The sequence below is a fragment of the Manis javanica genome, chromosome 5 (genome assembly GCF_040802235.1).
Source record: "Manis javanica isolate MJ-LG chromosome 5, MJ_LKY, whole genome shotgun sequence".
Classification (NCBI taxonomy): Eukaryota; Metazoa; Chordata; class Mammalia; order Pholidota; family Manidae; genus Manis; species Manis javanica.
In genome coordinates, this window is record NC_133160.1 from 29,653,916 (window position 1) to 29,680,738 (window position 26,823).

The 26,823-nt window shown below is 40.4% G+C and overlaps 1 protein-coding gene and 1 pseudogene across 1 annotated transcript in view; both read right to left on the reverse strand.

The window, feature by feature from the left end:
* Nucleotides 1-314: 314 nt before the first annotated feature.
* Nucleotides 315-410, reverse strand: LOC118972293 (small nucleolar RNA U13; annotated as a pseudogene).
* A 3,340-nt stretch (nt 411-3,750) lies between these two features.
* Nucleotides 3,751-26,823, reverse strand: part of LOC140849722 (transmembrane and coiled-coil domain-containing protein 5A-like) — a 40,571-nt gene continuing 17,498 nt past the window's right edge. The window contains exons 3-8 of the mRNA XM_073238065.1: nt 8,856-8,979; nt 8,432-8,482; nt 7,658-7,729; nt 5,870-5,926; nt 4,221-4,277; nt 3,751-3,822 (exon numbers count right to left, since the gene is read on the reverse strand). Coding sequence (XP_073094166.1) covers nt 3,751-3,822; nt 4,221-4,277; nt 5,870-5,926; nt 7,658-7,729; nt 8,432-8,482; nt 8,856-8,979 — 433 coding nt within the window. The remainder of the gene's footprint in view (nt 3,823-4,220; nt 4,278-5,869; nt 5,927-7,657; nt 7,730-8,431; nt 8,483-8,855; nt 8,980-26,823) is intronic.

Consider the following 26,823-nt stretch of genomic DNA (forward strand, 5'->3'; position numbering starts at 1 on the left):
CTTTGAATCTATGTTTCTGTATGCCTTCTTAAACAGATTATATTGAACATAATTTGATCTTTTCTTGAAAATGCAAGGGCTACATGAATACAAATTTTTGCTGTCACAGTGATTCCTTCAGAACCAATATGCACTCAGTTGTTTGAATCTTGAGTTCTTACTCAGGTTAACAAATATTTTTGAGCAATTATGATGTGCTGGATACTGTTAGGTGCTTTATCTTTTTTTCAAAATCATTTCCTCTTTTAACTGTTATTTGGCAGCAGTATACTTGCGTTTAGAAGTTCTCTCCCTATGTATGTATATATTTTTCATGTCAGGGGTAAAGAGCTGACATTGTGACAAGGTTTGAGGGAGGCAAATCTCATACAGTAGGGTGAAAACCCAATCACTATGCTTATGAACCCCATTTCTAATCTACTGACTCTAGTGGGGAATAAGATACATCAAATGAATTCAGATTGTTAAGAAAGAGGGAGTATGAGATTTGCCACATCTCTTTTAGGTGATAAGATTCCTGTTTCTGATGACTACTAGGCTGTTGGCTGCTAATGCTGGAAAATGAGATTAGTCATTGCCTTTTGGCAAGAAGTCATAGCATTAGAACTGAGAAATGTGGTCACTGATGACACTAGTTTGTTGACTGTGTGTATGTGTGTGTATGTGAGAGAGAGCGTGTGTGAGTGTGCATACAAGGTTCTCCTTGTCATCTGCAGGATGGCTAGAAGATCTCCCAGTTTTCAGAAAGTTTGCTTAAAGATATTTACTTGCCTTTTACAGAGCCATATTCCCTTCTTTTGGAGAGAATTGTCCTGGGAGAAGAAGAAAGGACATTGATAAATAAACAATTTCTGGAAGCTGTCATCACTGTCAAGTAATATTCAGTGAGCCATTAGTTATGTTACATTTAGATACCATACAAATTTTTTCATAAGCATAAACAGATTAAGTTTTCAAAGGCAATGTATATACATATATATGCATATATGTGTGTGCATTATTTATATATACATATGCATATATATATATACACTTACATATTTATATATAATTTTGTATCACCTTCTTATATACTGATAGGAATAAAGGAAGGCATAGTAATGTAAAGTCTGTTGCCCAAGGTTATATAGCTGGTAAGTGGTAGGGCCAGGCCTGAAGCCTGGGACCTCTGGGAATCCACATTCTGGGCTCTCATAACTCTTTGCTTACCTTCTGCTCAGCCAGGAACCCTTAGGGGAATGAACAAGCTATGGAAACCACACAATATATTCTGAGATAAGTTTCAAAAGGTATAAAAAATGTAAAGATGAAGATATATCCTGAATTTCTGTGGCATTTCTTTTACAAAATATTTTCTTAGTTATTTCATTTTCCTTTTAACTTCCTTGGGAGATTAAAAGATAGAGGAATTAAGATCACATTTTAAAATTGTGTAAATAAGGCTCATAGAATTGGAATCATGAGAAACTATGTTTTACAAATTTGGTTCTATAGCTTGAGTCTGATGAGGTGAAGTGCCCTCTAATCAGTGCCCAGGGAGCGTCTCTGTAAAGACGGCTCAGACTCAGGGCTCGGGACCATCATGGGACTCTCATAATCTTGATGAAGACACTCTGTTTTTCCTCTGATGGGAAGTCAGAAGAATACTTTGATGAACCATTGGGGATAGATGATGGGACATATCAGAAAGAATGCTAAACCTCATCCTAGAGAGGGGGAGTCCAGTTAATTTCAGGGTCCAGTTAAATTTTTTGCTGAGTGGTATATGCAAGAGAGGGGCCAGAATAACTTGCTCAGAACAATTGGAGTCATGGCCACTGTGGGCATGTCTGACATATACTCAAACATCTGGATGACTCCAGGGACAATGGTGGATTACTGATGTTTGCTTTTTAGGAAAAGAGGACTTCGTTTTTTTCTGAGATTATCAAGACCATATATTTCATGCCAAAAAATTTCTGGTGAATGTCAACCTTGCCTCTAAAACCAATATATATTACAAAAATAAAGTTAAATAAAAGTTTGTCTTTTAGCCCTGTGAACTTGCTGCCACAAAATGCCAAACAGGCAAAGAGCCGTGATGCTCTGCATCCAATTCTATGTCCTTCTGACCTTTGCATATGTGCTGGTGACATCACAATGTTAAACATGAACAGACTTGGAGCTGTGTCATAAGGAAGTGATGACTTCTTATGTTAACTCATGGGGAAACTCTGATCAGATAGTGACAGGTAACCCTGGTGCTCTGTGTTTTGAAAGATTTGGGACCAAGTTGGGATCATCTGGAAAGAGCTCTGTGATTGCAGGAGGTGGGCAGTGTGGTGTATGTGTCATATATTAGCCCCTTCTCTGTAGAGCATACCCTCGGTTAATGTTCCTTCTTGCTTGCGTTCTGAACCTTCTTAGGTCTTAGACTAGTTTCTACGAGGACATGTCATTTACAGTTGTCTTCTTTGTTTCAGGTTGGAATGCTTTGAAATTATATTTAGTACTGTTCTTGGAAAATGCACATGGGAAGATTTGTGTATGTTTCATGGCTCATAGTGTTTTGGAAACTTTGACAGGCAGTGGCCCTGAAAGGACACAGGGTGGAACGCTCACCTTATTATTTTGGCTGTTGTATTCTTTTCTTGCAGAGTTCATGCTCAAGACTTTTGATCTAGGGGGAAATGAACCAAGATAGGGATGGAATAAAGTACACTCAAATATTCATACTACACAATGATTATTTAAAAAGTTTTATGCTCTAAAGCTGTGCTGTCCACTATGGAAGCCAGTGGCTGCATGTAGCTATGAACATTAAAATTAATTAAAATAAAAAAAATCAGTTCCTCAGTCACACTAACCATGTTTCAGGTATTCAGTAGGTGGCCAGTGGCAACTTACTGGATAGTACAAAGTTTTACTGGGCAGCTCTGTTCTAGAAACTTAGCAGTGAAGCCATACTTAATGTTCAAGAAGGCTCTCAGGAAACTTGAAGGTATCCTTCAGAATTCTAAGTCCTGGTACCCTGTGGCCCTCCCAGGCCACAATGCATACCAGAGCTATTTAGAGGTGGTATGAAGTTTGGGTCTCTTTACCTTGATCCCAAGATTCTAAAATATTTAATAAGTGTAAGTACTTCTCGCCTAAGTTAAGATTTAACTTCTAAAAAGGGGCCAAGAAATGGAAGTGAGATTTTTTACTTTGTTTTCTCACTATTTCAATTCTAGACAAACTCAGAAAGGAGGGGCTTTTGTCTTACCATTTCTAATCTTTAATGGTCATAGTTTAGTAGTTAATATAGTGTACAGTTTGAGTTTTATAATATGATAGCCTTCATGTGTCTAGAGGTTAGTTTCATGCCTATCTTATATGGCTGAGTCTCTATGTTTTTGGGGAAATGAGGGTGGTATTAGTTTACAGGGCTTTTCTGTGAAAGTAGGAATGTCCTACTCATCAGAGTGCCTGACCACCACCCTTTTAAAGTCAGATATCCCTGGCCTTAATACAAACCTGAATAGTGGAAAATGTGATAAAAGCATGAGGGGAGATGTGTTTCTGTGGTTTTTTAAAGAAGGATGGAAGAAGGACCTGCATTCTAAAGTTGGTGTGGTTTAGTGGGAGTCAAACAATCACTAACAGAAGGGAGAGAGATGTGGTGTTGGGGATCACTCAGTCCCAAGTAGGAATTGGTCAGAGGAATGTTTGCTCTGATCCAGGCTGAGATAGTTACCACTAAAACCAAGAAGTTCCTTTTTTTGTCAAAACTCACACTTCTCTCTCAAGGAGCCGAGTCTCTACTTCTTCTTCAATGTTCTTTGAAGTTTCCTGGTACATTTTCCAAGAGAAATAAAAGAAACCACAATTACTAATTAGAAGCCTTACACTTTTTCTAATCATCAGAAGCATGTATTATTACATGGTAACATGAATGTTTGGTCTCCTTTTCCAGCCCCCACCACCACCACCACTCCTGATCACTTGCTACACTTCCTACCTTCCCAGGCAGGTCCCTGGGTAATTGGCGTCATGAAAGGAATTTAAGAGCCCAGAGGTCAGGAGACCAGGGCTGTAACAGAATGATATTGGTGGTGGGTTGTCAGGGACACAAAGTCCCTTTGTAATGCCACTTTGAAGAGTTAATACTGTTCTAGAAAGTGTTCTTTGAAAAGCCTGGTTTCATATTATCCTGTACCTTACAAACCCTTTTCTGTCCTGTTACCAAGAAACTGTACCTTAATGCAGATGACCTGATCTTTGCAGAGCTGGGCCACAAATGCATAGTCTTCCATTACATGGGAAACCAAAATTTAGTCTTAAATTTCTTTCAGGAAATTTCTCTAAGAACCAGAGTATACTTGTTTCCTCCTAAATCCCAGACTCTAAATGTAGTTTTATAATTGTTCTAAATATGTTTTTGATGTGTATATGAACTCATTTCTTTTCTGAGGCTAGATAAGCTTTATTTTGGGGAGAATTTTATTTTGGGACAGTTGGGAGAAGAATAGATACTAATTTGTTGAAGATACAGATATGGAGCATATCCTGTAAAAATTATTGAAGAGAAGGAAACCTAGGAGACTGCATTTATCTTCCTTTCCTTCATCCCCTCCTAAACCCCATAATAGTTCTGGATCTGGAACCTTATTATATAACTTAATCATTTGCAGAATGTATTGCATCGTCTAACTGAACATCAACTTTTCCTTCCTCTGGGAGAAGTAATACTGAAATTAACACCATCACCTTGGCCAGTTCCTTCTCTTGGTCAGCGCAGGAAGTTTCCAGGAAGGTTGTAACTTAACCTATAGAAAGGGAAGGAGATGGGTAACTCAACGTGCAAGAAGATTCCATTCTGAAATGCTGTCTCAAAGGTTATCTTACAGGTGGTTGATGTGCATCAGATATGATATCAGATGTCTTTTTACTGGAGGAGAGTCAAACCATGCAGCGTCCTTCTGGCTAGCCTACCCTTCTGCACTCCCAAGCCCTTAGCATTCATCAGGGCTCCACTCATGCTTAAACTACAATTCTTAGCTTCCTTCCTTGTTAGCTATTTCTCTTAGGAAAAACATCAATCTTGAATAACTTCACTCTTCCCTTTCCTTTTATATAATTACGGCTCACTCCTTTTTTGCTCTCCATATTCCTTCTTTCTTCTTTTCCTTCCTTGTTTGATGAAAGCCTACTCTATATTGGTCACTATGTTGGAGTGATGGGCGGAGGGCCATGAGAGTAGAAAGGATATAGTGGTGAACAGGACTGACAGGCAGAGTCTCTGCCTCACAGAGCTGACATTCTAGTTGGGGACATTAACAGATAAGTCAACATGATAATGATAAATGCTATGAAAGAAATACAAACAGAGAAATGTTGTGATATCGATGGCATGAGAGCTATCATAGGTGAAGTCCTGTCTGATGAGATGATACTGGGTTGAAATCTAAATGGTAAATATTAGCCAAATGGAGATTTGGAAGAAATATCTCCCATGCAGGGTTGCAGCAAGAGCCAAGACTGTGAAAGAGCACATATGTAGTGTGTATGTGGAAGTTATGTGGCTGGAGCATGGAGAAACACCTGATAAGGAGGAGATGAGGTGGGGAAAGGTTGACGTGGGTGAGATTATGTAAGGCCTTATAGCTTCTAGAGATTGGTTCTTTATTTCAATTGCAGTGAGAAGCCAGGTGTGAACTCGAAGTAGTAAGGACATAATCTGATTTGTGTTTTTAAAGAATAAGTCTTTTCTATGTGTGAAAAGTAGATTAAGGGTAAGAGCAGAAGCAGGAAGACTAAGAGGCTAAATTGCAGAATGTATTGCATCGTCTAACTGAACATCAACTTTTCCTTCCTCTGGGAGAAGTAATACTGAAATTACTACCATCACCTTGGCCAGTTCCTTCTCTTGGTCAGCACAGGAAGTTTCCAGCTGTTGTAACTTAACCTATAGAAAGGGAAGGAGATGTAACTTGCCTTACATCCATGCAAGGGCTTTTGCAGAAGGGTGGCTTGCAAAAGGGTAATAGTAACAGAGGAATAGATGTGCTTGGGGTATATTCCCTAGTTAGAGCAGACAAGCCTGTGTTTTTCCTTCCTTCCACTTTTAGTTCTACTGTTCCTACTTTGATGTAGGTACCATTGTTTCACATCTGAAGACTTCTAACACTTCCTTTCCTCTTCAGTCAATTATATCCAGGGCCAGAGAGCCAAATGTGCTAAAGGTTGTATTTTCAGGACAGTGGTCTGAGACACAAAGAGGTGCAGCAGGCTTACCATTAAACTGATGAGCTGATTGCCAGGATGTAAGAACAGAAACAAGAGATGCTATGTATTTCATAGAACTGGGAAATCACTTGAGAATTCTACAACATATGTAGGCAAACGGGAGTAATTTAAAGGGTCAGTAATGCTTTAGCGTTCTTTGGAGATGGGCTAATAGCTTCCAGGAAAATAATGGCCACTGTTCTGACAATACCTGGAACTACCTATAGTCTTTCGGCTCAGCTGAGGTGACACAGCATCACCAGACTTAAAGCCTTGCCATGGGCTCTGGTGGGCTACTGTCAAGAAAACTTGTTTTGAGCAGAAGGAAGCAAATGCAGTTATATGACAAGGCTAGTCAAGGGGCTTCATGAGCCTTTCTAACCTGAGCCCCAAGTTTATCCTGAAGCACATGCAGGCTCCACATTTCTTCCTTTCCAGATACATTTCCTGGCAGGCATGGCCAGCAAGCTGTTTTGGTGGCTTTGGACTTCCTGTTGTTGTTGTTTTTTTTTTGTGTGTGTGGCCATCAGTACTAATTTGGCTGACAGGAAATAGGGTAGTAATTCTCTATTTTTCACTTTCTATTTCTATTTTCAGTGTGTCCATCTCTGCAGAGGCTCCACAGACGTTAGTATGGGCTTAAGTGTGAGCTTATAAGGCAAGGGTAAGATGGAATTTTACAGAAAGTATCAGGTAAGAATTGTACCTGCTTTCTGAAGAAAACAATAAGTCCACCTTTTTGCATCTTTGATCAGATGGATTGTGGTTGTGCCCAGGTTTTTATCTTTGGAATACAATTAGAGAAATGCTAAGCAATGTATGATGTATTCAGCAGATAGAGGTCACTGAATATTTGAGAGATAAATTGAATGAATCCTTTTCTGGATAGGTGTCAGTGATAGAGTGTGTAAATTACCTAGTGCACAATTGGTTGACAAATCCTAGCTCTGCTCTATGAATCCATACATTTGCCTCAGCTAGACTTTTAAATAATCACATTAAATATGTGACGTTTCAAGGTTTTACTCTTCAAAAAATGGAAAGAGTATTTTTAAAATATACAATTTCATTCAGTTTTCAAACTGAGGCTGAAAGGGGCTGACTAAATTGCCCAACTTTATATACCTCACTAAGTGCTGGGACCAGGATATAAACCAGGGACTTCAGTGTTATATATGCATTGTGCAATTGTGTTCTGCTCTTCCTGCAGGAAGAGAAACAAAATGTATGGCTTCAGACTTAAATTCCTTACCAAGGGCAGAAAAGAATTCAGTACTCACTAGCCTAGGCTTAAGTCTGACATGGGCTAAAACTACAAAGAATTTATATCAGTTTTGGAAGTTGTTTCCACTTAAAAGCTTGCTTCCTGGTCACGTAACCCAAACCCACTCAAGATTGCTTTTTTGTTTACCTTTGACTCTTTGGGTGCTCCCTTTAGATGGCCTTGTTTGCACTTGCTTGCCTTCTGTGATTTCTTTGTAAGCTATGATTTTAAATAAATACATATTTCAAATAAAAATACATCAAATAAAAAATTCTAGAAGACACACTGTTTCGTGTGTGGAGTCAATAAGATGGCCTTGATAAAGCTGCCAGGAGATGGTCCCTTAATGAATACTTGGTGCCCTTGGAAACATCTTTATTCTACCTCCATCTTCTTCTCACTAGTCTTGGCCACCAAAGCTAGGGCTGCACAAGCAGGAGTACTTCCCTGAACCCTATGCCATTCTGGGCTACAGAGGGCTGCAGGTGTGGGTCAGAAAGTAGTGCGATTATAGGAAACCCACTGTATTTTGAGCAGGAGTTGAGGTGGAGTGAAGGCCTGGATAAGGAAAGGGGAAGCCCTTGGCATTTAAGTATTTTAAAAGTCTCTGTTGAAAATTAAATTAACCTTTCACCTTCCAACAATGTCAGTGGATTCCATTTTCTTGTGATAGAATGAAAAACCCACGGGATCACCAAATAGCCCAAATGTCGCACCCACTCCCTTCACCTCATGCTTGCAGGGGAAGTGCATGGCATTCAGGGATGAGGCTCAGCCTCAGGACAGGGGGGCAGGGGTAGAACCCCCCCAGCACAGACTTTTCTGACATGTGGGATCCTCTGTGATCATTTTCCCTCCCTTGTCCCTTTGACACCTGGAGCCCCTGCGGGAAATGTGGGGAAAACTAGAGCCCCGTCCCACCTTTCTTTGAAGTTCCCTTATACCATGCACCAGAGTCTCATTTTTCCTTTCCTGTTGAGAGAAAGAAGCAGAGCATAGGTGTGGATCTCCCTGCTACCACCCATCTTTATTCAGTGGATTGGTCTCCCTTTCACCTGGTGCTATTTTCCTGCAGTCTCTACCTCACTGCATATTGTCAGGTAGGGACCCGTGGTTTGATTTCCACATATGTATCTATACCAACTCACCAGGATAGACATGCCCGCATGCAGGGCTTCCCAATATGAAATATTACCCAAGAAACTATGCCCTCAACACATATTTTAGCATGTCTTTTGACTTTTATTTGCATGTAAAAAAGAGGAGACTAGCTTATCTGATGACTGATGAGAGACAAGCTGAGGAATAAAACCTATCAGATGGCTCTTACCAGCTTTTTGCTTACAAGTCTGGCTATTTCTTCTTCCAGGTCTTGCAATGTTCTTTCCCTTTCCACTGTGGCACTATTCTGCTTCTCCCACTCCTCATCTTCGGTCAAGTCCTGGGGCTGAGTGATCTCACTTTCCAGCCTGAGTGAGACAAGCACATAGTGTGAGGAACAGACCGCTTCAGAGCTGAAACACATCTATCAGGGTTTTTTTTTGAGAGGGCATCTCTCATATTTATTGATCAAATGGTTGTTAAGAACAATAAAATTCAGTATAGGGGGGTCAATGCTCAATGTACAATCATTAATCCATCTCAAGCCTAACTTTCGTCAGTCTCCACTCTTCTGAATCATAACGAACAAGTTCTTACATGGTGAATGAATTCTTACATAGGGAATAAATTCTTACATGGTGACAGTACAAGGGCATTCATCACAGAAACTTTCAGTTTTGATCACGCATTATGAACTATAAACAATCAGGTCAAATATGAATATTCATTTGATTTTTATACTTGATTTATATGTTGATCCCACATCTCTCCCTTTATTTTTATTATTATTTTTATTTTTAATAAAATGCTGAAGTGGTAGCTGGATGTAAGATAAAGGAAGAAAACATAGTTTAGTGTTGTAGGAGAGCAATTGTAGATGATCAGGTGTGTGCCTGTAGACTAGGTGTTAATCCAAGCTAGACATGGGCAATAAATCATCCACGGATGCAGAAGATTTCTCTCAAAGCAGGGGGATGAGGTTCTGAGCCTCACCTCTGTTGATCCCCAATTTCTCACCTGATGGCCCCCCTGCGACTGTGCCTGTCTTAGGTTGTTCCTCCCTTGAGGAATCTTACCCGTCTCTGGCTAACCAGTCATCTTCCGGGGCCATACAGGGAAATGTAAAGTTGGTAAGTGAGAGAGAAACCATATTGTTTGCAAAGGTTAGCTTTTTACTTCTTTGCAGATTTATGCCCTGTGGCTTCTATGCCCAGCACTTGTCTCGAGGTATCTTTACCACCTGGAGGAATTATGATACTCGGTAAATTCGATATGAGGCACGAATTCTATTTAAGGGTTGTAATTAGGAAGGAAGAAGAAAAGCTATAGAGGTAACATATGGAAGAAAACATGGGAGGATTGATTATTTCTTTGACATATCTTCTTGTAGAGTACCTTAAGTATGTATAGGTTTAAACTACTAATTTGTACACACATATTAACATAATAGGAATACGGTGACATAAACAAAGCAAATCAATAATTACCATCCATCTCCAGTGAAGCCAAGAAAACCATTTAGGCACCCTAGGCATTTGTGAAAATTTGTCTATGATATGATGGATATTGCCCAACTGTACTTGAACAGTCTGAGAGAAATCAGACAAATTAAAGCAGCCCATTTCTGGGTTCTGTTCACCTCCCATATGTCCTTTTAACCGTAGACAGTCTATAGTCATAAGATTTTGGAGTGCTACAACTTGCACCCCTCCCAACTCCTGGTTGAGTTCCAACAGTACAGATCCGGTCAAATTCGTTGTCTCACTGTATGCACATGCCAGACTAGACATCTCCCTCCTCATTCCTATGGCAAGTCCAGGAGACGGTGGGCTGGATGCAGCCACAAGCGCAGCATCGTCCGGATCCCTGTGGAGGCTTTTTGATGATCATCCCCCGGCACAAGTCCTCCAGAGAGTGCTGATGCCGGAAGCTCCTCCTCATATCGTATCTTAGTTCATTTTCTGGGTATCCAAGCTAGGCCTTGATCTTCTGCGTAGAAACAAACAGACCCTTTGCCCACACTTTGACATGACCTCTATACCACTGTGCAGAACTCATTGGAGGTCAGCACACAGTAACAGCTTTTTTTTTTTTTAATTAACAGAAAGGAATATTATCAGAAAAGAGTACCTCCATAGCTGATCATCTGACACCCTTTAAGTGATCAACATTAAGGATATTTAAAGCATGCGTTGATCTTTGATTTACCAATAGTTTTATCCTGTCAAGGAGTAATCCCCCTTTTCTTTCTTTCTTTCTTTTTTTTTTTCCTTAATTTTTAATCTACACTTACATGAAGAACACTATGTTTACTATGCTCTCCTCTATATCAGGTCCCCCCTAACAATCACATTATGGTTACTGTCCATCAGCTTAGCAAAATGTTGTAGAGTCACTACTTGTCCTCTCTGTGTTGTGCAGCCCACCCTGCCCTTTCTCCCTCCCCCACATGCATGCTAATCTTAATACCCCCCTTCTTCTTCTCCCCTCCATCCCTCCCTGCCCACCCCTCCTCCCCAGTTCCTTTCCCTTTGGTACCTGTTAGTCCATTTTTGGGTTCTGTAATTCCGCTGCTGTTTTGTTCCTTCAGTTTTTCCTTTGTTCCTATACTCCTCAGATGAGTGAAATCATTTGGTATTTCTCTTTCTCCGCTTGGCTTATTTCACTGAGCATAATACTCTCCAGCTCCATCCATGTTGCTTCAAATGGTTGGATTTTTCTACTTCTTATGGCTGAGTAGTATCCCATTGTGTATATGTACCACATCTTCTTTATCCATTCATCTACCGATGGACATTTAGGTTGCTTCCAATTCTTGGCTATTGTAAATAGTGCTGCGATAAACATAGGGGTGCATCTGTCTTTCTCAAACTTGATTGCTGCGTTCTTAGGGTAAATTCCTAGGAGTGGAATTCCTGGGTCAAATGGTAGGTCTGTTTTGAGCATTTTGATGAACCTCCATACTGCTTTCCACAATGGTTGAACTAATTTACATTCCCACCATCAGTGTAGGAGGGTTCCCCTTTCTCCACAGCCTCGCCAACATTTGTTGTTGTTTGTCTTTTGGATGGCAGCTATCCTTACTGGTGTGAGGTGATACCTCATTGTAGTTTTAATTTGCATTTCTCTGATAATTAGCGATGTGGAGCATCTTTTCATGTGTCTCTTGGCCATCTGTATTTCCTTTTTGGAGAACTGTCTGTTCAGTTCCTCTGCCCATTTTTTAATTGGGTTATTTGTTTTTTGTGTGTTGAGATGTGTGAGCTCTTTATATATTCTAGACGTCAAGCCTTTATCGGATCTGTCATTTTCAAATATATTCTCCCATACTGTAGGGTTCCTTTTTGTTCTATTGATGGTGTCTTTCGCTGTACAGAAGCTTTTCAGCTTAATGTAGTCCCACTTGTTCATTTTTGCTGTTGTTTTCCTTGCCTGGGGAGATATGTTCAAGAAGAGGTCACTCATGTTTATGTCTAAGAGGTTTTTGCCTATGTTTTTTTCCAAGAGTTGAATGGTTTCATGACTTACATTCAGGTCTTTGATCCATTTTGAGTTTACCTTTGTATATGGGGTTAGACAATGGTCCAGTTTCATTCTCTTACATGTAGCTGTACAGTTTTGCCAACACCATCTGTTGAAGAGACTGTCCTTTTGCCATTGTATGTCCTTGGCTCCTTTATCAAATATTAATTGACCATATTTGTTTGGGTTAATGTCTGGAGTCTCTAATCTGTTCCACTGGTCTGTGGCTCTGTTTTTGTGCCAGTACCAAATTGTCTTGATTACTATGGCTTTGTAGTAGAGCTTGAAGTTGGGGAGTGAGATCCCCCCTACTTTATTCTTCTTTTTCAGGATTGCTTTGGCTATTTGGGGTCTTTGGTGTTTCCATATGAATTTTTGAATTATTTGTTCCAATTCATTGAAGAATGTTGCTGGTAATTTGAGAGGGATTGCATCAAATCTGTATATTGCTTTGGGCAGGATGGCCATTTTGACGATATTAATTCTTCCTAGCCATGAGCATGGGATGAGTTTCCATTTACTAGTGTCCCCTTTAATTTCTCTTAAGAGTGACTTGTAGTTTTCAGAGTATAAGTCTTTCACTTCTTTGGTTAGGTTTATTCCTAGGTATTTTATTCTTTTTGATGCAATGGTGAATGGAATTGTTTTCCTGATTTCTCTTTCTATTGATTCATTGTTAGTGTATAGGAAAGCTACAGATTTCTGTGTGTTAATTTTGTATCCTGCAACTTTGCTGTATTCCGATATCAGTTCTAGTAGTTTTGGAGTGGAGTCTTTAGGGTTTTTTTATGTACAGTATCATATCATCTGCAAATAGTGACAGTTTAACTTCTTCTTTACCAATCTGGATTCCTTGTATTTCTTTGTTTTGTCTGATTGCCGTGGCTAGGACCTCCAGTACTATGTTAAATAACAGTGGGGAGAGTGGGCATCCCTGTCTGGTTCCCGATCTCAGAGGAAATGCTTTCAGCTTTTTGCTGTTCAGTATAATGCTGGCTGTGGGTTTATCATAGATGGCCTTTATTATGTTGAGGTACTTGCCCTCGATTCCCATTTTGCTAAGAGTTTTTATCATGAATGGATGTTGAATTTTGTCAAATGCTTTTTCAGCATCTATGGAGATGATCATGTGGTTTTTGTCTTTCTTTTTGTTGATGTGGTGGATGATGTTGATGGATTTTCGAATGTTGTACCATCCTTGCATCCATGGGAGGAATCCCACTTGGTCATGGTGTATGATCCTTTTGATACACTATTGAATTCTGTTTGCTAATATTTTATTGAGTATTTTTGCATCTACATTCATCAGGGATATTGGTCTGTAATTTTCTTTTTTGGTGGGGTCTTTGCCTGGTTTTGGTATTAGGGTGATGTTGGCCTCATAGAATGAGTTTGGGAGTATTCCCTCTTCTTCTATTTTGTGGAACACTTTAAGGAGAATGGGTATTATGTCTTCTCTGTGTGTCTGATAAAATTCCGAGGTAAATCCGTCCGGCCCCGGGGGTTTGTTCTTGGGTAGTTTTTTGATTACTGTTTCAATTTCTTTGCTTGTAATTGGTTTGTTTAACTTTTGTGTTTCTTCCTTGGTCAGTCTTGGGAGGTTGTATTTTTCTAGGAAGTTGTCCATTTCTTCTAGGTTTTCCAGCTTGTTGGCATATAGGTTTTCATAGTAGTCTTTAATAATTCTTTGTATTTCTGTGGAGTCTGTCGTGATTTTTCCATTCTCATTTCTGATTCTGTTGATTTGTGTTGATTCTCTTTTTCTCTTAATAAGTTGGGCTAGAGGCTTGTCTATTTTGTTTATTCTCTCAAAGAACCAGCTGTTGGTTTCGTTGATTTTTGCTATTGTTTTATTCTTCTCAATTTTGTTTATTTCTTCTCTGATCTTTATTATGTCCCTCCTTCTGCTGACTTTAGGCCTCATTTGTTCTTCTTTTTCCAGTTTCGATAATTGTGATGTTAGACTATTCATTTGGGATTGTTCTTCCTTCTTCAAGTGTGCCTGGATTGCTATATACTTTCCTCTTAAGACTGCTTTCGCTTCGTCCCACAGAAGTTGGGGCTTAGTGTTGTTGTTGTCATTTTTTTCTATATATTCCTTGATCTCTATTTTGATTTGTTCATTGATCCATTGATTATTTAGTAGCATGTTTTGAAGCCTCCATGTGTTTGTGAGCCTTTTTGTTTTCTTTGTAGAATTTATTTCTAGTTTTATACCTTTGTGGTCTGAAAAATTGGTTGGTAGAATTTCAATATTTTGGAATTTACTGAGGCTCTTTTTGTGAGCTAGTATGTGGTCTATTCTGGAGAATGTTCCATGTGCACTTGAGAAGAATGTATATCCTGTTGCTTTTGGATGTAGAGCTCTATAGATGTCTATTAGGTCCATCTGTTCCAGTGTGTTGTTCAGTGCCTGTGTGTCCTTACTTATTTTCTGCCCAGTGGATCTATCCTTTGGGGTGAGTGGTGTTTTGAAGTCTCCTAGAATGAATGCATAGCAGTCTATTTCCCTCTTTAGTTCTGTTAGTATTTGTTTCACATATGCTAGGGCTCCTGTATTGGGTGCATATATATTTAGAATGGTTATATCCTCTTGTTGGACTGAGCCCTTTATCATTATGTAGTATCCTTCTTTATCTCTTGTTACTTTCTTTGTTTTGAAGTCTATTTTGTCTGATATTAGTACTGCAACCCCTGCTTTCTTCTCACTGTTGTTTGCCTGAAATATGTTTTTCCATCCCTTGGCTTTTAGTCTATGCTTGTCTTTGGGTTTAAGGTGAGTTTCTTGTAAGCAGGATATAGATGGGTCTTGCTTTTTTATCCATTCTATTACTCTGTGTCTTTTGATTGGTGCATTAAGTCCATTTACATTTTGTGTGACTATTGAGAGATATGTACTTATTGCCATTGCAGGCTTTAGATTCGTGGTTACCAAAGGTTCAAGGTTAGCTTCTTTAGTATCTTACTGCCTAACTTTGCTCGCTTATTGCACTGTTATATACACTGTCTGAAGATTCTTTTCTTCTCTCCCTTCTTATTTCTCCTCCTCCATTCTTCATATGTTGTGTGTTTTGTTCTGTGCTCTTCTTAGGAGTGCTCCCATCTAGAGCAGTCCCTGTAGGATGCCCTGTAGAGGTGGTTTGTGGGAAGCAAAATCCCTCAGCTTTTGCTTGTCTGGGAATTGTTTAATCCCGCCATCATATTTAAATGATGGTCATGCTGGATACAGTATCCTTGGTTCAAGGCCCTTCTGTTTCATTGCATTAAGTATATCATGCCATTCTCTTCTGGCCTGTAGTGTTTCTGTTGAGATGTCTGATGTTAGCCTGATGGATTTTCCTTTATAGGTGACCTTTTTCTCTCTAGCTGCCTTTAAAACTCTTTCCTTGTCCTTGATCCTTGCCATTTTAATTACTATGTGTCTTGGTGTTGTCCTCCTTGGATCCTTTCTGTTGGGGGTTCTGTGTAATTCCATGGTCTGTTCGATTATTTCCTCCCCCAGTTTGGGGAAGTTTTCAGCAATTATTTCTTCAAAGAGACTTTCTATCCCTTTTCCTCTTTCTTCTTCTTCTGGTATCCCTATAATATGAATATTATTCCTTTTGGCTTGGTCACATAGTTCTCTTAGTGTTGTTTCATTCCAGGAGATCCTTTTATCTCTCTCTATGTCAGCTTCTATACGTTCCTTTTCTCTGGCTTCTATTCCTTCATTGGCCTCTTGCATCTTATCCTTCCAGGGATTGTTTCACTTCTGTGATCTCCTTCCTAACATCTGTGATCTCCCTCCGGACTTCATCCCATTGCTCTTGCATTTTTCTCTGCATCTCATCCCATTGCTCTTGCTTTTTTCTCTGCATCTCTGTCAGCATGTTCATGACTTTTATTTTGAATTCTTTTTCAGGAGGACTGGTTAGGTCTGTCTCCTTCTCAGGTGTTGTCTCTGTGATCTTTGTCTGCCTGTAGTTTTGCCTTTTTATGGTGATAGCGATAGTTTGCAGAGCTGGTACACGTGACTGCTGGAAGAGCTTCCCTTCTTGTTGGTTTGTGGCCTTCCTCTCCTGGGAGAGTAGCGACCTCTAGTGGCTTATGCTTGTCAGCTGTGTGCAGGCAGGGCTTCTGCTACCTGCCCAATTGCTATGGAGTTTATCTCCGCTGTTGCTGTGGGCGTGGCCTGGCTGGGGCTGCTCCTCCAAAGTGGTGGAGCCCTGTTGGAGGGGGAGCGGCCGGGAAGCTATTTATCTCCATAAGGGGCCTCTGTGCTCCCTGTTGCCCAGGGGGTTTGAGTGCCCAGAGATCCCCAGATTCCCTGCCTCTGGTCTAAGTGTCCTGTCCTGCCCCTTTAAGACTTCCAAAAAGCACTCTCCAAACCAAAACAACAACAGCAACAATGAAAGAGGAAACAGAAAAAAAAAAAAAAGGAAAAAACACGCGATTTTTTTTTGTCCTCAGGTGCTGGTCCCAGGCACCCGCGCAGTGGTCCTGCTGCCCTGCCTCCCTAGCAACGGGGTCCCCATCCCTCCTAGGCCTCCAAAAAACACTTGCCAAAAAAAAAAGGGAAAAACGCGCGACCCTCTCCGTCCCCAGGCGCCGGTCCCAGGCACCTGCTCACCGGCCCTGCCGCCCTGCCGCCCTGCCTCCCTAGCACTGGGGTCCCTGTCCCCCTAAGGCCTGCAAAAAGCACTTGCCAAAAAGAAAAAAATGGGAGAAACGCGCGATTATCTTTGTTCTCAGCCACTGGTCCCAGGCACCCGCCCACCAGTCTTGCTGCCCTGCCTCCCTGTTATTGGGGTCCCCGTCCCTCCAAGGCTTCCAAAAAGCACTTGCCAAAAAAAAAAAAAGAGGAAAAACGCGCGATTTTCATTGTCCTCAGGCGCCGGTCCCAGGCCCCCGCCCCCCGGTCCTGCTGCCCTGCCTCCCTAGTATTGGGAAAAATGAGCAATTTTCTTTGTCCTCAGGCACCGGTCCCAGGCACCCGCCCACCAGTCTTGCTGCCCTGTTTTGCTGGTATTGGGGTCCCTGTCCCTTTAAGGCTTCCAAAAAGCACTTGCCAAAAAAAAAAAAAAACCGCTCAGGTTTCTTTCCACCCGCCGGGAGCCGGGGGAGGGGTGCTCTGGTCCCGCCGGGCCAGGGCTTGTATCTTACCCCCTTCGCAAGGTGCTGGGTTCTTGCAGGTGTGGATGTGGTCTGGATGTTGTCCTGTGTCCTCTGGTCTCTATTTTAGGAAGAGTTTTCTTTGTTATATTTTCATAGCTCTATGTGTTTTTGGGAGGAGATTTCCACTGCTCTACTCACACCGCCATCCTGGCTCCAGAATAGGTTATTTTTAAGGCCTTGACCATTTCTGAAGATTCCTCATTGACATGACCCCTTTATACTGAGAGGACTGATGCTATTGTGGTTACCACCAAGTCATCATAAAGCAGAAGTTAATTATAAAGTAAGTCATAGGAGCACTGTGAGAAAGGATTGTTTTATTTTGGTTTAATTTTTTGAAGGAATTTATAATGTAAAGATTATCTTCACATTTTATTGCATTTTCATTTTAACAGTCACTGATCCTTTCCAGAGAACCCTACATACCTAAGCACTGAATGCCCTCCAGTGACATTGTAGGCATTGTCTGTCATCTTTAGTACTTGTGAAGCAGGCTGCTGAAGGCAGTGTTGATGCTCAGAAGGCCTCCTGCTTCTCCTTCCTGCTTCTGTGCTGGGGGTGGCTGGAAATAGGCAGGGACGTCCAGCTGCACCTCCTAGTTGAGTTTGTGTCCTTCCCAGTGTTTCCTGGCCTTGAATTCGAGTGTGCATGTGTGTGTGTGGGGGTGAGAGAGAGAGAGAGAGAGAGAGAAAGAAGAGAGAGAGAGAGAGTGCACTTGTGGGATTAGGTGCAGGTGGGAGCTGGTGTGGTGTGTGTATGCCTCTGGGTCTGTGGTTAGGGTGAATTCTTCAGAGGCAGACATTCCTTTCTGTGCTTGGATCACAGACAACTTTGTTAGTGCCTTAAAAATGCCTTTTTCATTTTTATATTATAAGAGTAACAATGCTTTTTATTAAAAAGAACAGAAGACACAGAATGGTATAAAATATAAAACACAAAATGACCAGTAGTCCCACTATCCTGAGAAAAATATCTTAGCATTTTAATGCATGTCCAGACTCTTGTATGCACACATAACTGTGTATAGAAGTACTCAAGATCATATTAAGTAGAAGCTAAATTATTCTGATAGATGTTCATTTTTTGTAAGAATGGAACCTCATAATACTACTAAGCAAAATAAAAAGATAAGGATCACCTATTATTCCACTACCCAGAGAGAACTATATAAGTATGTACTACATAAGTTAAAACGTTAATGTAAGTTAATAAATGCTTCATAGTACAAAAATGATAAAACTTTGTTGTTTTGAACCTGTTTTTTTAAATTGAAGATCTCTGATACCAGGTGTATATTTTAATGGAAACCGAAGTTATACTAGTCCCAAGGAAAATTGAGAGTTGTTAGGGATTATCATAGTGTAGGATCTAACACAGGAAGAATTTAATTCCATGACTGTGAAGGGCACCAAGCTCATGGGTTGCTTCCCTTCTGAACATTTGCTTGTTTAAATCCTGGAAACAGGGTCTAACCATTAGTTATAACTGAAATACCAGACAGAAGCACTACATGTTGTATACATGGTGGGAGAGTGGATGCTTTCCATGAGATGGACTAAGGGCCAACGGACATTTTAGCATTGCTAGTTATGAATAGGGAAGCGTTTTACTGTGCCTTATTATTATTATTATTTTGCAGTTAACTACAAATCTTTTATTGTATTAGGAAAATGTTATTTGCTGTCACCGATAACCCAAACAAATAGTCTGGCAGCACTTCTAAATTTAGCAGTTAACTTTGTTCACATACTTGAAATTCAGTAGTTACCAAGTAGGAAGTTTTTTACAATCTTCTGAAGGTTTCACATGAGCAACATTGTGGTTCTGACATTCACCCATAGTACCAAGTCCTCACCCCCTCTATTGTGGTCACTGTCTATCAGCGCAGTAAGATGCTATAGAGCCATTACTTGTCTTCTCTGTGCTGTACTCCTGTCCCCATGACCTACCTATATTTTAATAGCCAGTTACAGTGCTCCTTTAATCCCCTTCTCCCTCCCTCCACACCCACTGTCCCCAGCCTCTTCCCTTTGGTAACCATGTATGTTCTGTGCATTATTTTTGCATATAGTGTTTATAAGTTGATAACTTGAAACTCTGGCTGTTTCCAAAAGCCCAGCTAGTTCTAGCTAATTTCTTGAAATCCTGTCTATTTTCCTAAAGCCTGATGTCTTCAGAACGATTTAAAGATACACAGTTCATGAATGATTTATTTTAACTTTCTTTTTTTGGATAAGTTATTGAAACTTTTACAAAAGTTTTAGAGCGTTCTGTACCCACAGGTACATAGTCCTGCTGCAGCCAGAAGTGAGCTGCCTGTTCATACCTGTTTTGAGCTAGGGCTGTGTAGTACTGGGGGCTTACCAGTGTTGTTGATGTCAGAGGCTTTTTTGATTCATTGTTCTTTCACATTTCACATAATTTAAGCAGGTTTAACCAGCTTAAAGACTAAAACACAAGTTATGAATGATGTGGTACTTGCTTGCTAAGTCTGATTATAGGTAGGTGGTTTATCTGGACAACAGGAGTTGTTCAGCATTGTAAAGACCTTTATTGCCATAAATTATTGTGTCAGTAAATACAATGTACCTGGTATTTTCCTGTCACTGGCAACTCGGGACCATTTAATAAACCTTTTGTTTAGATTAAGCTGGCTGTCAGTGAACTGATTAATTATATTTTTAAAAGTTAAATGGTAATTTAAATTTTCCTAATAGATTGCTTGATTCACAATAATAGTAAGTAAAAATCTACATTGATTAGAGAGATTGGTGTTTCCTTTGGAAACCTACTAAAGTACATTTTAAAAATTTCAGCCAGGAAGTACCTCAACATAATAAAGGCCATATATGATAAACCCACAGCTAACATCATACTGAACAGCAAGAAGCTGAAAGCTTTTCTTCTGAGATCGGGAACAAGACAGGGATGCCCACTCTCCCCACTGTTATTCAACATAGTACTGGAGCTCCTAGCCACAGCAATTAGACAAAACAAAGAAATACAAGGAATCCAGATCTGTAAAGAAGAAGTCAAACAGTCACTATTTGCAGATGACATGATATTGTACATAAAAAACCCTAAAGACTCCACTCCAAAACTACTAGAACTAATATCAGAATTCAGCAAAGTTGCAGGATACAAAATTAACACACAGAAATCTGTGGCTTTCCTATACACCAAATGAACTAATAGAAAGAGAAATCAGGAAAACAGTTCCATTCACAATAGCATCAAAAAGAATAAAATACCTAGGAATAAACCTAACCAAGGAAGTGAAAGACCTATACTCTGAAAACTACAAGACACTCTTAAGAGAAATTAAAGAGGACACTAACAAATGGAAACTCATACCATGCTCCTGGCTAGGAAGAATTAATATCATTAAAATGGCCATCCTGCCCAAAGCAATATGCAGATTAGATGCAATCCCTATCAAATTGCCAACAGCATTCTTCAATGAGCTGGAACAAATAGTTCAAAAATTCTGAAAACTGAAAGAACAAAACAGCAGCAGAATCACAGAACCCAAGAATGGACTAATAGTTACCAAAGAGAAAGGTACTGGGGAGGATGGGTGGGAAGGGAGGGACAAGGGTGGGGAAAAAGAAAGGGGGCATTACGATTAGCATGTATAGTGTGGGGGGGTCATGGGGAGGGCTGGGCAACACAGAGAAGACAAGCAGTGATTTTACAGCATCTTACTATGCTGATGGACAGTGACTGTGAAGGGGTATGTAGGGGGGACTTGGTGAAGGGGGGAGCCTGGTAAACATAATGTTCTTCAGGTAATTGTAGATTAATGATACCAAAATTAAAAATTAAAAAACATTTCAGCCAGGGAAGATATTTTATGACCTGAAGTACAGATGAGGGTTGGCTGGAAGGCTGGATTTGTGGGAGAGGTCTGAGCAGTGGGTACCCAGGGTCCTGGCTCTTCTCTGTTCACTTCTAATGCTGTGGGCTGTGTGTAGTCTGACCCCTGGTCCTCCTGATTATACAGGTGGTAGGACCTCTAGAAAATGGGAGGGTGGGGGACATTCATAGCCAGCCTGACACACCTCTTTGGTCCCAGTGTGTTCTTGAGTAGGGGCTCTCAATAAGATTTTTTAAAATTTTACTTTAATATCATTAATGTACAATTACTTGAACAACATTATGGTTACTAGACTCCCCCTATTATCAAGTTCCCCCAATGTACCCCATTATAGTCACTATCCATCAGCATAGTAAGATGTTATAGAATCATTACTTATCTTTTTTATATATACTGCCTTTCCCATGACCCCCACCACCACCATTACCTTATGTGTGCTAATTGTAGTGCCCCTTTTTCCCCCTTATCCCTCCCTTTCCACCCATCCTACTCAGTCCCTTTCCCTTTGGTAACTGTTAGTCCATTCTTGGGTTCTGTGATTCTGCTGCTGTTTTGTTCCTTCAGTTTTTTCTTTGTTCTTATACTCCACAGATAAGTGAAATCATCTGATACTTGTCTTTCTCCACCTGGCTTATTTCACTGAGCATAATACCCTCTAGCTCCATCCATGTTGTTGCAAATGGTAGGATCTGTTTTTTTCTTATGGCTGAATAATATTCCATTGTGTATATGTACCACATCTTCTTTATCCATTCATCTATCGAAGGACATTTAGGTTGCTTCCAATTCTTAGCTATTGTAAATAGTGCTGCAATAAACATAGGAGAGCATATATCTTTTTCAAACTGGACTGCTGCATTCTTCGGGTAAATTCCTAGGAGTGGAATTCCTGGGTCAAATGGTATTTCTATTTTGAGCATTTTGAGGAACCTCCATACTGCTTTCCACAATGGTTGAACTAGTTTACATTTCCACCAGAAGTGTAGGAGGTTCCCCTTTCTCCACAACCTAGCCAACATTTGTTGTTGTTTGTCTTTTGGATGTTGGCCATCCTAACTGGTATGAGGTGATATCTCATTGTGGTTTTAATTTGCATTTCTCTGATGATTAGAGATGTGGAGCATCAATAAGATTTTTTAAAAGCATGAGTCACAGGTAACAAAAAGCTAACACAAAAAATGTTGGTGTTTGGCCATACCTGTGTATATGTTTGCCTTTGACCTAACAGTTCCACTTGTAGTAACTTATGCTGAGGTTGTACCTTCACAAATACAGAAATATCAAATACACAAGGTCTTTCATTGCAGCATTATTTGTAGTATAAAATGGGACAACCCGAGTGTCCATCCAGGGTGAGTGAACTGAGGTACATCTATGTGACAGAAAACTGTGCAGCTGCAGAAATAAAAGGAAGACTCCTATGAATGGTAGGGAGTGATTGCTAAGATATTTCAAGTGACAAAGAAAGTACAAATCAGTGTACTTCAATAAAATGTGGTAAGAAAGACTGGTACTGTTTGGTGTCTCTTACTGTTTGGAGGCTCCTGGCACAGTCAAGTTAGAGAGACAAGGAGGACATTGGGTGCCAGCAGAAGGGGGTGCGGTATGTGTTCACTGGGTGGAGTTTCAGTTGGGGAAGATGAGAAAATCCCAGGTATGGATAACAGTGACAGTGATACAACAGTGTGAATGTTTGTTTGGTTTTCTTTGGATCCACTTTCAATTTATTACTCCATCAGAGATTATTTCTGTTTCTTCTGGTGTTTAAAGTCTTTCTAAACTGAGATGGACATGTTAATTTTGTTTCATATATTAGCTAATCCTGTGAAATCTCCTTTACACATCAATTTGAATTGAACTAAACTGGCTTTTTTTCACCTACCACTGAGAAATCTTCCAGAGGAGTTATATCTTTACAGTTCGAAGTATTTGTTTCCTGCTGGCACCTCTTGATCTTTGGTCAATTCTGTCTATGTGGAGGCACAGTCAGAAATACCCACTTCTTTCCGTGGAGCTGAAGATGATTCTGTACCCGCTGTGTCACTCCCAGCCTAGCAGCACAATCCGTGTTGTGCTTTTACAGTCTGTTGGCATTCTTGCAGCTGAGTTCAGAGGTGTGGGTGGTTGATTGGGAGTGGAAAGAGATTTTTAGGTATGAGGCCTTCTGGGGCAGGGCACATCTTGAGAAGTGGGAAGATTGGAACATCATCTAGATAGTGTTCATGTGGACATTGTGACTGAGGAAGCATTCCTCAGAGAGCGCTTCTTCAGTGTCTTGTGAAAACATGTAGAAGATATGTCCTCTCCTTCCCTCTCTGGAATCTCTGGAATCGGTCAGGTGCTCCCAAGCTCTCTTGATGATATCAGTAGTTGTCTTTGGCCAGGTGTACAGGACGTTGTTGTCTTCCAACAGATGCAGGAAATGTAAAGTTGCTAAGTCAGATATTTCTCCACCTTCAGCCAAGAAGCTTTTCCAGGGAAGGCGTCACACCTTTCTCATCTTTGTTTCCCCACTGCTTGGCTTGGTTCAACAGCTGACAGAGAGCAGTTTCTCAGTACGTTTGTGGAGAAATATTACTGAAGTGTTCTGCTCCATTTTGAACTTTATTTTAAGGACCTGAATAGCATCATATCAGCATTTGTATTCCTGGACCCTTCTTGTGATGAGAGTATACCCTTCTTCACATGAGAGTATAAAATGCCTTCATGATGAGATGACGTGAGATGAGAGATGCCAGCGTGAATGTTCTTAATGCCACAGAGGTGTATGCTTTAAAATGGTTAATTTACCACAATTAAAAAAAAAGAGAGATCTGAGGCAGGCCCAGAACCCTAAGTGATGGACTTAGCTCAGAGGAAGAGGAACTGACAGGTGGAAGGAGAAACCACCTTGTGACACCTGGAAGGGGCCTCTCCTCCAGGAGCCTCGGTCTGCCTGAGGTTTCCATATTCACAGTCTCCAGGACAGGGCGGGGCCAGCAGAGTCTGACTGTAAGAAAAAAAAAGAGAAGAAAAATGGGAAATAAGAAAGAAAGGAAAATAATGTTTGTGTATTTGCTTCTTGCTGCAGAAAGAAACACCCAAAGATAGTTTAGAAACTAATTAAAATGAGAATTTATCAAAGTTGGTGGGGATAAGTTGTAAGGAATCCATCTAGGAGTAAAACTTCTCTGAGTATACCTTTTTAAAACAATTTTGGCTTCTGAATCGTGCACACATTCTTCATATTCAAAAAATTAAAATGACAATGATAGAAGAAAGCTAAAATTGAATTAAGATGGAATAAATGAACCTATAAGTATATTTAATTAATAACATAACCACATAGAAACAGTAATTCAAGTCAGTAAACAGCACTCTATACCTTAGTGAGGTGTGTTAAAAAGAAAAAACAGACTCCAGAGAAATTTGCCACAAAGATTTGTTGTTAACAGAGATCAATGTGGTAATTCTGAAATCACTGGGTATATTTTAGGATAGAGCAAGTGAATAAACATACCCATGTTGGGAACCAGGGTTCTCTGTGAGAAAGGAGATTAAACATGGTATGAAAAAGGTGAGGAAGAACTCAAAATGGGAGGTGTCAGTGTGCGTATGTGATTAAGAAATTCCTAGGTGTGTCCTCTGAGAGGGTCTAGGGATAGTGACACTCCAGTAGCAACGGACACACCTAGCCTCCAGATCTTGGTTGCCAAATTCCATTTCCCACTAATGGAACCAGGGATCCTTGGAGAAATAAATTTTCTAGGTTCTGGGCAGGCAAAATTCAGTGTGAGCCTGGATATCTTGTACCAGAAAGCAAGGAGGTGTTCTAAAATTGATGGGGACATGTCAGAAGAAGAGTGGCTTGAATGGGTTCCTGCCCAGCAAATCTGGGGTGTTTGAGCATTGAAAAAGAATGATGATGGAGTGGATGTTTGTATTTAAGAAGTACGTGCACACTGTGTGTGAAAGTCATGATGTATTCCAGAGGAGTGTGTGGGGCTCCATTATGCATGATACCAGCAGAAAAGGAAGAGTGAAATATTTGGATACTCAGTATTTTTCAATTAACAAGGTGATCATGGATTAAGAGAATGATCACCAGTGGTCATCAAACAGCACTGTAAACATTTGGTGGGGTGGGGGAACAGGATGCCCATAGTCTGAAGCATCATCCCACAGATGGCTGAGTACAAGGGGAGGCTCTGTTTACATTGGATGATGTGGCCGATTCCACCATGACCAGGTGTCAACTCAGACTTCCCCATGTGGACAGATATGTGCCCCTCAGTGGGATGCAGGTGGGGGAAGAGGCAACATTCTTTGCCAAAAATATTTAACCTGAGTCAAATAATGAGAAATAATCAGACAAATCTAGACTGTAGGGCATTCGTCATGGCAGTGGCCCAGACTTTTCAAAATAAGTGTTGTAAAAAGGGCTGAGGGCCCTTCTAGATTGAAGGAGACTAAAGAATCCTGAAAGTTAGTGCCTGGTCCTTGATCAGATTCTGGATTAGAAAACAAAGCAGAATGGCTTCTAGAGGCCATGATTGGATGATTGGGAAAACTTGAATATAGAAAGAACATTTGATAAGATTATTGTTAAATTTCTTGGCTGTTATAGTAGTATTGTGGTTATGTGGTAGGATGGGCCTTGTTCTCAGGAAACATTTACTGGAAGGATTTAGGGAGGCATCATGATGTCTCTAGCTTTTAACAGTTCCACAGAAAAAGTGCATGTGTGTAGAAAGAGACAAAATGGATATGGAGGGACATTAATAATTGGTGATTCTAGGGGAGAGGATATATAGATGTCTCTTGCATCATTCTTTGAACTTTACAGTGGGTTTGACATACTTAAAAATAAAAAGGAAAAACATAATATGGGAAGTTAATTGATGACAACCTATACTTCATCTTGTACTGTATGTTAGATGGTATGACTTTATTGTCTTAAAAACAACTAAAAAAAAACAAACAAGAAGCCTCTTTGTTCCCAGACTCATAAAAGGAACATACCACATACAGATGGGTTTTACTTCTTTATGACTTGACACCCAGTCTAGCATTTATTGGTTCATAAATTACACTGGGTGTGAATGACCCCTCTCTTTGACACCAGGGTTGAAGTGGGAAACCAAACCCCTCTTTTAACCTAGGCATAGCTACATGCTGGAACCGTATTCTTATTTATCAAGGGATAGTGCTTCCCCAAGGGGTGTATCGCAGATTGTTCAGCATACAAGTTTCCTCAAAAGGAAAGTGAGAATTCTCTTTTCCCTCCCTATTGACAGTATTCAAATGGAATAAACATGTATTTGAATAAATATGCAAAAGGCAAATAGGAATGCTTAGGGTACCTAAAAATTAATTTCCTGTTTCAGGGTAACTTAGGTGATTTCTGCTTTATTCGTGGCATGACATTCTTGGTCAGGTGCTCTTGCAGGGCGTGGGGCGAGTATGAGGCATGCTGTGCAGGTCCTCGGGGCCAGTTCTTCGTGGATTTAGGCATGAACAAACACAGCCCAGTGTGGATTTCTGGTTTTGTTTTGGTTTAAGCTACACATTTGCCTGTTCTTACTGTGAGTGACATAGGAAGCATTTAAATATGGGTAAATACATAGTGTGAGCTTGTGTGATGGTTGAGAAAGTACTTGTTTATGTTTGGAAGCCTCAG